The following is a 10,358-nucleotide window of genomic DNA, read 5'->3' on the forward strand; positions in this document are numbered from 1 at the left end:
GTCTATGACAAAGCAGCGTGAACTCAGCACTCATGCCCGCCCTCTACTCCCATTGAGTGCCTCTCAGGCGTTGCATCAGGTACTCCACCTCGACATCCTTCGTAAGCGGTATGACATAGTCCTTTTGCAACTGTTAGTGATTGATTTATGTTTAATTTCCGAATCGTGGCTCACCTTGTACATCCCCACGACAGCATCCACATTGATCTTGGGAGGCGCGGCAGTGGGGTTTTCAGGGTCATTTCCGTAGTTGGTAGCCTTCTTGTGGAGTCTCTCCAAGACCTTTTTCTCCACAGCAGCATCGGTGATGGCCTCGTCGATCCCCTTCCGGTCTTCTGCCTTGATGAGCTTCACAAAACGGTCCGTCTCCTTCCTGAACTTGGCTTCGGCGACGAATTTGCCGTAGTGGATACGGCGCGACAGCGCTTGCAAGCAAGCAATGTCATTCACTGCCGTAGAGCCATAGTGCTGGCTTGACTCATTGCCGTCGGCCTGTGCGCAGGCAGCAGGAAGAATGTTGTTGATGTAAATCTCTTTCAATTTGTTGTTGACGTTGACATCATTGGGATGAAGGACGGGCGGGTAGTCCAGGGGCTTGAGGATTGGCGAGAGCAGAGCTTCGGGGAAGAAAGGGTACTCATCCGGGGCTTGGTAGCGGCGGACGCGCGAGTGGATCTTCTCCTGCTCGCAGAGGAGCCAGTCCAAGAAACTCAGCGGGCTGTCGGGGACCTGGATTGCGCCGGGCTGGTAGATGGAACGGTTGAGCGGGAATTGCACGCGCTCAATGAGGTAGACGGTGATGGTGTCCTCCAGACGGCTGCAAACGCGGGTTAGCGAGCCGCGGGGTGTCGGGTTGGCGTGGCTGCGATTGCTCGAACTGCGGGGGATTTTACACACATCAAAGTCGAGCGAATGTTGGCGAGGTCCAAGACCTGGTCGGCGCTGGTCAGGCCCACGGCGGTATCCATGTTTGGGAGAAGCAGCGGCCGGGCGCGGAGGATGTCGTCGAGTCGCCGCCGACCATGACTGGCGTGTATGTTGTTGCGCGGTGGCCGCGCCGAGTCGCGCGCGCACGAGTGCGGCAGCCGGGACCGAGGCCGGGATGAGTGCAGCTTGACGGCTTGCCAGCTACACTCTTTTCAAACACCACACCACGCCCCCCCGCATACGCCAGGCGCCTACGTGGCCTCCCCACATCTGTTCCGCGACCACGAGAAGAGCCATGTCTGCCGCCTTTTGAGTCCGCAGCATATCGCCACCGCGTGTCCTTTGAGCACCCATCCCACCGCCATCCATGGCAAACACCGCCGCTGGGGATCGCGAACCCCGGGGCAGGGCGGGTCCGCGCCCCAGAGCGCTTTCTGAGGACTTTGACGACGAAGACGACTTCGGCTCGACCGTATGTGTTCTGCGGCCAGAGCCAATTGCGCGTGTTGCTTGTCTAACGTCGCCGCAGTCCCGACATCTAGAAGCTTTTGGGCGGAAAGTCACCGCGACCGCAAACCACCTCATCGGCCCGCTAGGAGATGCCGGCGTCAGCCAGCATTACCACAATGCTCTCGGCGAAATCCACCGTGAGCTACGGCGGCCCGGCATACAACGGTCTGTCTTCAACCTCGCACAGGCTACACCAAGAGAACTCGTGCGCTCAAAACTGTCTGTTTCTGAGATCCAACAACGCGCCCTGACCTACCTCCCCGACGAACTCCTTGCCGACATACCAGAATCTAATCCGACATACTCGCTTTTCGAAGGCTTTCAAGCCACCCTGCCCGAGGAAGAAAAAGCACAAAAAAAGAGGCACGGACCGCGTCATAACTCAAAAGGGCAGCGTTTGATTGGCGGGCATGACACTGACGAGGAGAATGTGCCGCCGTCACTGCAAAAGCTGAAGAATGAGAAGGCGTCTTTGGCCCATCGCCTGGAAATGATGAGCGTGCGGAAAAACATGTGCAGCGCAGAGATTCGGGAGATTGACAACAAAATTTACAACCTCAACACCATGCGCAAGATAGTCCTCGATAGGCTTGCAGGATTGGAGGACGAGGAGGCGGAGGTTGAGCACGAGTTGAATGACGTGGAAAACAAGCTGGAGGATATGCAGGAGGAGCTTGAGGACCAGGCCGCTCTATCACAAAAGTCTCCAGTAACGCCGGTCGCTCCTGACTCGGAACACAGCAACGAGGGTTCTCCTGGGTTTATGTCGGAGTCTATCTACGAAAAGCTGCCATCACGATCTCCCAAGACTGGAAGGAAACGGAAAACTCACCGACGGATCTCTATGCCTGTCCTACATGAACACCTGGAGCCTGGTTCTAAGATCAAGGAGCTTGCTGGACATACGGATATCGTGACTGCTTTGGATTTCGATATGCCTTTCGGGACCATGGTGACTGCGGCCTTGGACGACACTGTACGAGTTTGGGATCTGCATGCTGGCCGGTGTATGGGGATGCTGGAGGGCCATCTTTCCTCCGTCCGCTGTCTGCAGGTCGAGGATAGTATTGTCGCGACTGGGTCTATGGATGCAACCATTCGTCTCTGGGATCTAAGCCGCGCTGAATACGCCCCCCGGGACAACCGTATCAACAAGGATGGCGACGGCGAGGAGGACGACGAGGATGCATTAGGGTTCGAGAACCCTGGGGATGCCCCGCCACCACCACCGCCGACTAGCATGCAGGACTGCCCATTGTTTACTCTCGATGCACACGTAGCGGAGGTCACTGCTCTGCATTTCAGGGGTGATACCCTTGTGTCAGGGTCGGCTGATAAGACGCTGCGCCAGTGGGATCTTGTGAAGGGACGATGTGTACAAACACTTGATGTGCTTTGGGCGGCCGCTCAGGCATCATCGACCATGAGCCCGGCCGACGGGTGGCGACAAACAGGCCGGGTGCCGGATGCATCTGCCGATTTTGTTGGCGCCTTGCAGTGCTTCGATGCCGCTTTGGCGTGTGGTACAGCAGACGGAATGGTTCGCTTGTGGGATCTCAGGAGCGGCCAAGTTCACAGGAGTCTTGTGGGTCATACTGGTCCAGTGACGGCCCTGCAATTTGATGATGTACACTTGGTGACGGGCAGTCTTGATAGAAGTATTCGGGTAAGTTTCCATGAGAGAGCAGATGATGCGGAACACGACGTCTAACGGAAGCAGATCTGGGATCTCCGAACTGGATCCATTTTCGATGCGTTCGCATACGATAACCCTGTCACAAGCATGGCGTTCGACACGCGGAGAATTGTGGCCGCAGCTGGCGAGGATGTGGTCAAGGTATACGACAAGACGGACGGTAGACATTGGAATTGCGGTCCTGGTGCGATAGAAGAGGAACCCGCGGCGCCGCTTTCCCCCATCGAGAAGGTTCGGATCCGGGAGGGGTACTTGATTGAAGGCCGTAAAGATGGCGTCGTCGGCGTTTGGTCCTGTTAGATCGGCCTACGCGGGACGAACGGGTTTTGTACAGTACAAAGAGCATTTTTCTAGGCGTCGTTGCTGCTGTAGGTACATTAGCGGGGCGATCATGACATGACTGCTTGTACGAATTTGAGATGCTTTAAGATTCTCCTCTCGTACAAAAGATGTCACGAGTTTGCATATATTGCGCACTTGTCGCAGACGAACACCAAACTACAAGGTCCAGTCTTCAACTAGCGGACGTGAAGGGGATGCCATGGTGTTGGAGCATCACGTGCTCACGGACCGAAGTCTGCATTGGCCAAGCCAAAGCTTTCGGGCGTGTGCGAGCTCGCCGCCATCTTTTTTGCCATCAGAGTTGCTGCATACAATTTTCCCGCCAGGGAACTGCCGCCACTCTCCCTCACTCTCGTGTGGTCCTTCTCTTTATTCATGCAATACCCCTGTTTCTGCTACGTTTTGCATTCGTTCTTTTCCTCGTAATCGCAAAAATGCTTGCGCAAGTTGCGCGACGCCGTTCACAGCGCCGCCTTTCGCGTGTCGCAAACCAGCTTTACCTCCCATGGCTCTGCCCGGCCTTGTTGAGAGGCAATGCCTCGCTCAGCCCTATCGCTCGAGACTCTGACAATCGCGCCGCCCAGCAAAGATCACGAGCAGCGGCGAGCTCGTCCTTACGCACCTTAGCTACCTCCGCAGCCGCTGCCTCCGCTGCCTCCGCCGCCTCCGCCGCTGCCACTGCCGAAAGCATAAGCCAGATCAGAGCCTCCCCCGTCTTCGATCGAATATCCCAAGAAAGCCTGGCCCGCGCACGAGGCCTGCAAAACCCGTCCGACTCGTCCCAACCGCTCCAATGGAAGAATTCACAACCGCTGGTCGTCCCAATCTCGACGGTAGCGGCGCCGCCGCGCCTAAACTATTTCCATGGCATTGGCGGCGATCCGACAGAGCTGCACTCGAACCTGCACGCCTGTCTGCGCGTGGGGCGCCTCGATCGGGCCGCGGCGCTGCTGCGGCGGATGCGCGAGATGTACAATCCCAACGCAGCGGAGCTACTCGAGGCGAACAACGTGTACCTGCTGCACTTGGTGGAGCGCTTGTTGACCAAGCAGCCCGAGTATACGATGAACACTCTGAGCACGTGGTTTGAGAGTGAAATGATGGATAACGATATCCAGCCAGATGCCGTGACGTACACGTGCATGCTGCGCGCTGCGATCTTGACCATGGACGGACCCAAGCGGGAAAGGTTGGTTAGGCGATACATGTGGCTTGCGGAACAGTCTGGGGTTCTGGAGAGCGTGCTCACGAACGAAGCATGGTCGGATGATGAGTACGCAGTGCTGGCGGAGATCAGACCGGATCTAGTTGGGGAAGTACCAGAAAACTCGGAGGAGCCAGTGCAAGAGAAGCGCGAGTATCTTGGAGAGCTAGTGCCTCGGCCAGCTACCTCTGACACCGAAATCCCAGAACTTAGATCCGTGCTGCAGAAAGGCGCTGGCTTGAAAACGGTCAAGGCGGCGCTGTCAATCTTCTCGAACCCAAAAGAGCTCGAGAAAAATCTGCCTTATCCTCACGATCTCTATGGATATACCGACGAAGAGAAGGATCAAGTGTACGCGCGCATGCGGCAGGATCGTCTGGAAGAGGACAGCATCGACGCAGCCATTGAACGGTGGCGCGAGGAGCACCAAAACATGCAGAAGATGGGTATTACTTCTGCATTGCAGACCAAGCCGGTGGAGGCTCTCATGTGGCAATGGTACAGCGCTATGGTGCCACTATTCAAGCAGGAGTTGAAGAGCATCAGTACAGCGTACGATGAGAAGGAGACTACCGACACTTCGGACGACCGCCTGGTTGTTGGACCATTTTTGGAAGCCTTTACCGCGGAAAAACTGGCAGCGACGTCGCTGATCGTGACAGTTGCAGCCTTTGGTTCTCCCGATAACCATTCAGGCATCAAGGTTGCGCACATTGCCATGAGCATTGGAAAGCAGCTGGCAACAGAACATAGCGTGATGGTGGCTCAAAGCATCCAGTCGAACCACTCTATGTACAAGACGACTTCGCCCCGCCGGCTTAAGACTTTGCTGAAGTACTCCAAGACGATCAATCCGAACCAGACGAAGCCATCGGAAGTCTCCGAGACGATCGATCCGAGCCAGACGATGCCATCAGGCGACGCCAAGGATGGAGAGTCCTCTACCAAAAACTACGAGTTTCTGAAAGAGCTGGAATGGGCGCCTTTAATCAAGGCAAAGATAGGTGCCCTGTGCTTGTCAAAGATCCTCGAGGCTGCCAAGGTCCCGGTCACACGTGAAGAAAAAGAGACGCGAAAGCAACTTACTTCCACCGAACCGGCTTTCCAGCACACCACGGTCTATGTGTCTGGTCGAAAGGCCGGCATGATTCAACTGCACTCACATGTGATGGAGAAGCTTCGGAGAGAGCCCCTCCGTGGTTCTTTCGGCACAAAGTACCCCATGGTTGTCGAGCCCTTACCTTGGACAGGATACAAAAAAGGAGGATATTTCCGCTATCCCGAGCCCATCATCAAGGAGAAGAAGTTCGATGATGCCCAGCGAATCTATGCCATGGCCGCAATTGAGAAGGGCGACATGGACCAGGTCCTAGCCGGCCTTAGTGTCCTTGGTAAGACGGCATGGAAGGTCAACAGGGATGTGTTTAGAGTGGTAGTCGAGGCCTGGAACACGGGCGAGCCCATTGGTGGTATCGCGCCGGAAAACCCGAAGATGGACTATCCACCAGAGCCACTCCCGGATGCTCCGAAGAGAGAGTTTGTGCAATGGTTTCTGGAGAAGAAGAGGATTGACAACTTAAAGACCGGCTTCCACGCGCAGCGCTGTTTCCAGAACTTCCAGCTCGAGGTCGCCCGCGCTTTCAAGGACGAAATCTTCTACTTCCCGCACAACATGGACTTCCGTGGCCGCGCTTACCCTATTCCTTCGCTGCTCAACCACTTGGGTGCTGACCTCGCACGTGGACTGCTCACTTTTGGAAAGGGTAAAGAACTGGGCTCGGTGGGGCTCACATGGCTCAAAATCCATCTTGCGAACGTTTTTGGATACGACAAAGCCAGCTTGAAAGATCGAGAAGCATTCGCCGATGAACACCTCCAGGACATATATGACTCGTGCGAGAACCCGTTGACTGGCCGGAAATGGTGGCTCACAGCCGAGGACCCATGGCAGTGCCTCGCAACCTGTTACGAACTCAAACATGCATTGGACTCCCCCGATCCTTCGCGATATGTGTCGCATCTCCCGGTTCATCAGGATGGAACCTGCAACGGCCTTCAACACTACGCCGCCCTCGGTGGTGACCGGGCTGGTGCCGCTCAAGTAAACTTGGAGCCCGGAGACAAGCCTTCAGACATTTATTCTGCCGTGGCAGAGATCGTCAAAAATTACGTTGCCGAGGATGCGAAAGCAAATGTCGCGTTTGCAAAAACCTTGAACGGCAAGATCACTCGTAAGGTTGTCAAGCAGACCGTCATGACAAACGTCTACGGCGTCACCTTCACCGGTGCCCGCCTGCAGGTCATCAAACAGCTTGAGGATATCCTCCCTGAGGAAGACCAGAAAACAGGGTTGTTCGCAATGGGCGGCTATGTCGCGAAATTGATCTTCAAAGCTTTGGGCCAAATGTTCAACGGCGCGCAAGATATCCAGGACTGGCTTGGAGCATGTGCAAATAGGATCGCCACTGCGATCACCCCCGAGCAAATCGACATGATCAAAGCGCATGCGGAGGCCGGCACGATTGCAGAGGATGGCCTTGACCCACGCTTCCGAAAGAGAAAGACCAAGGCTAAGAAGAAGACCCTCACGGCCCAGGACATATCGGCGCAGTTCCGCGCTACCGTCATCTGGACCACACCCCTCAGAATGCCCGTGGTGCAACCCTATCGCCGGACGAAAACTCGTGAGATCACCACTGTTCTGCAGTATCTCACCATCACCCAGCCTTCAAACACCGACACTGTCGACAAACGCAAGCAGCTCCAAGCCTTCCCGCCAAATTTCATCCACTCGCTCGACGCCACGCACATGCTTCTCTCGGCACTCAAGTGCAACGAACTTGGTCTCTCGTTTGCCTCCGTCCACGACTCCTTCTGGACGCACGCCGCTGACATTCCGCTCATGAACCGCGTACTGCGCGATGCTTTCGTGCGCATGCACTCGGAGGACATCGTAGGCCGCCTTCACGAGGAATTCACCATCCGCTACAGAGACTGTCTGTACCTCGCCACGGTGCCGTCGAGCTCGCCGCTCGCCCAGCGCATCATGGAACTGCGCAAGACCAACGCCCTCAATGCCTTGAAGAAAAAGCCGCTCTCGAAGCAGGTGCTGATCGAGGAGATGGTGACCGAGCGCGAGCGCCAGAGGCTGCTGAACAGCGCGAACGAGGAGGAGCGCGCCCAGGGTCGCGCCATGGTGACGCCCGCCTCGCTCTACGCGGCCGCCCGCGAAGAAGAGCTCGCCCACGGCGACGCCGCGCTCGACGTCCACACCGAGGAGGAGGTGAACATCACTCGTCTGGGCGACATGGCCGGCGCCACCGACACCGCACCCACGAAGCGTGCCGGCAAGAAGGCACCCACCGCCGCCGAGGACGAGATTGACGCGATGGAAGAAGAAGAAGCCGAAGGCGACGAAAATGATATGCTCGAGGGCGTCATGGGCGAGCATCACTCGTCTGCCGCGGAGCACGGAGCAGAGCAGGACGGCAATGAGGGGGCCGAGGAGAAGCAGCCGGCTGCGAGCACGAGTAGATGGAGATCTAGGACGACACTCACCAAGTTTTGGCTGCCGGTCGATTTCCCGGCCGTGCCCAAGAAGGGCGATTTTGACGTCACGCGGTTGAGGGAAAGCACGTACTTCTTCTCGTAAGGCGAAGGTTCCGCGCGCGGGGGAAGAAGAGGTTGATGTTGTCGTCGTACCAAATACGGCTTTCATGTCATGGACCTGGAGTTTGGTTTTGCTTTCGGAGATATTGGTGAGTAGGATGTCCGTACACGCCCGGCGTCGGGTGAGCATTCATGGAGTTTTTGTCAGGTAGGGAAAAAAGGATTTATTTTGGTGTACCATATGGGCGAGGACATCTTACTCCGGGCAAACTACGTGGAAGTTTGTATCATCACTGTACCAGTAGATTGTAGAGTGTAGTCTATAGCATGTTGAAATATCACGCAGCTCAATAGAATTTTCAAGAATACCGATACCGTCGCCATAGCAAGGCCCTTACAACATAGCGTAGGTATGCCTCGGTTCTTTTTAATGAAAAAGGACATTTATGGGTAGTTGAAGCTATCATCTGGATGTAATTGTGGAATTTTTAATTATACATTCTCGTCCGGACGATAGCTTCAACTACCCATGATATGTGCCCTTTTCTCGTTCTTTTTTTCCCCCTCGAATAACGACATATATGGGTAGGTGAAGCTATCGTCCGGACGTGTATGTAGAATTAAAAATTCCACATTCTCATCCGGACGATAGCTTCACCTACCCATGACATGAGCAAAAACAAATCCACGCTAGCCATCGGCTACAAGAGGGGACTATACAAAACTCCCCACTATACAACAAGCTAGGGTAGTTGGACTTCTTTTCCGGACGCACTTGTTCTTACGGCGTACATTCATTCATGTCCAGATGGTCACTTCAACTCCCCAAACCTGTCTGTTACAATACCGACTGAGCCTCATATGCGAGAGAAAAGAGATTGCTACCTCCCATTGAATGAACTGTTCTGATAAAGTCTCTCTGGCAGAAGGAATGCTAAGTCGCTGTGCTCAGTGATAACTAGTAGTGGTAAAAAGGCCACTCCCATCAACCAATCCAGATATTGACCGATTGCAGGGAAGAGAATCGGAAGGAAAGGGACAAGAATGAGTGTTGTAATTGCCTCCATCCAATTCCCTTTCCTATCAAAGTTCGACCTTTTTTTGTGCCCTTAAATCTTCTACCAGTCCTTCTTGATGTCGAACGCCCACTCGAACTTGAGATGCGTCTGGTTGTCATCATCAATGAACTTGGAAACAGCGGTGTAGTGTCCACGAGCGATCATGCCCGAAGGAGCCACCTCAGGCTCGACTGCAATATGTGTAAGCGCTGATTGACCAAAGTCTCGGTATGGCGATGTACGTACACTTTTTCTCATAGAAAGGCTTATCGGAAGTGTTGGGGGAGTAGCTGCCCTGTAAACAGTTAGTCTTTGAAGCAGATTGGAAGAGCGCGCGTTCGAAACTTACAATCATCTCCTGCATCTTGTTGCTGACACCCATTCTCTTGACAACCTGAATGTACTTCAGGCCAGACAGAATCGAGTGCTGGACCTTGAAGGTGGCCTTCATACGAAACTGAGCTCCCTCCTTGATTGAGAAAGGCTTCTCCTTCAAATGATCAACAGCACCGGGAGCGGAGAGATCAATAATAATATCAGGACGGCCCTCAACCTAGTAAAAATTCAGCATGTGATGACTGCCATGAGAACACGTAAGGGATTGCTTACCTCAAGGCCAAGGGAGAGAATGATGACGGTACGCGGGTCATTTGGGTCCGAAAGAGTGTTACCAGAACCGATGCCCAGAGACTCCTTCCACTTGCGGAGCGACTCGTCGTTTTGATCTATGGAGACTCATGTTAGCCTGCTTATCACCTGCTTATCATGTGCTTATCATGTGCTTCTCCGTGTGCTTCTCCACCAATTCCATGGTCGTTTATACCTAGACGCCTTTCAGTGGTGGGTTTCTGAGGTTTCTGCAAAACTCCCTTGTTAAGTCCCTGCGGCTGACCCTCTCCTGATTTGCTGGCTGGTCGTTGCCTTGCTGGTCGTTGCCCTGCTGGTTGTTGCCTTGCTGGTTGTTGCCTTGCTGGTTGTTGCCTTGCTGGTTGTTGCCTTGCTGGTTGTTGCC

At 54.7% G+C, this 10,358-nt stretch overlaps 4 protein-coding genes across 4 annotated transcripts; 2 read left to right on the top strand and 2 right to left on the bottom strand.

Annotated features, from left to right (window-relative positions):
• Window positions 1-43: 43 nt before the first annotated feature.
• LTHEOB_7998 (Chorismate mutase) lies at window positions 44-968 on the bottom strand (the record flags this gene model as incomplete). The annotated part of the gene is made up of 3 exons (XM_035517425.1): window positions 44-121; window positions 175-817; window positions 898-968. 3 exons carry the CDS (start codon window positions 966-968, stop codon window positions 44-46), a joined length of 792 nt encoding a protein of 263 aa, XP_035371017.1.
• Window positions 969-1,294: 326 nt separating this feature from the next.
• Window positions 1,295-3,433, top strand: LTHEOB_7999 (Mitochondrial division protein 1; the record flags this gene model as incomplete). Its single annotated transcript, XM_035517426.1, has 3 exons — window positions 1,295-1,399; window positions 1,457-3,103; window positions 3,158-3,433. 3 exons carry the CDS (start codon window positions 1,295-1,297, stop codon window positions 3,431-3,433), a joined length of 2,028 nt encoding a protein of 675 aa, XP_035371018.1.
• Window positions 3,434-3,909: 476 nt separating this feature from the next.
• Window positions 3,910-8,331, top strand: LTHEOB_8000 (Mitochondrial DNA-directed RNA polymerase; the record flags this gene model as incomplete). The annotated part of the gene is made up of 1 exon (XM_035517430.1): window positions 3,910-8,331. The coding sequence occupies one exon, from the start codon at window positions 3,910-3,912 to the stop codon at window positions 8,329-8,331; it is 4,422 nt and encodes a 1,473-aa protein (XP_035371019.1).
• Window positions 8,332-9,406: 1,075 nt separating this feature from the next.
• LTHEOB_8001 (RHO protein GDP dissociation inhibitor) lies at window positions 9,407-10,358 on the bottom strand (the record flags this gene model as incomplete). Its single annotated transcript, XM_035517431.1, has 4 exons — window positions 9,407-9,537; window positions 9,593-9,641; window positions 9,696-9,899; window positions 9,956-10,071. Coding segments are annotated over 4 exons (500 nt in total), but the record flags the coding sequence as incomplete, so codon positions are not given.

The sequence above is a fragment of the Lasiodiplodia theobromae genome (assembly GCF_012971845.1).
Source record: "Lasiodiplodia theobromae strain AM2As chromosome Unknown scaffold_24, whole genome shotgun sequence".
Taxonomy (NCBI): domain Eukaryota; kingdom Fungi; phylum Ascomycota; class Dothideomycetes; order Botryosphaeriales; family Botryosphaeriaceae; genus Lasiodiplodia; species Lasiodiplodia theobromae.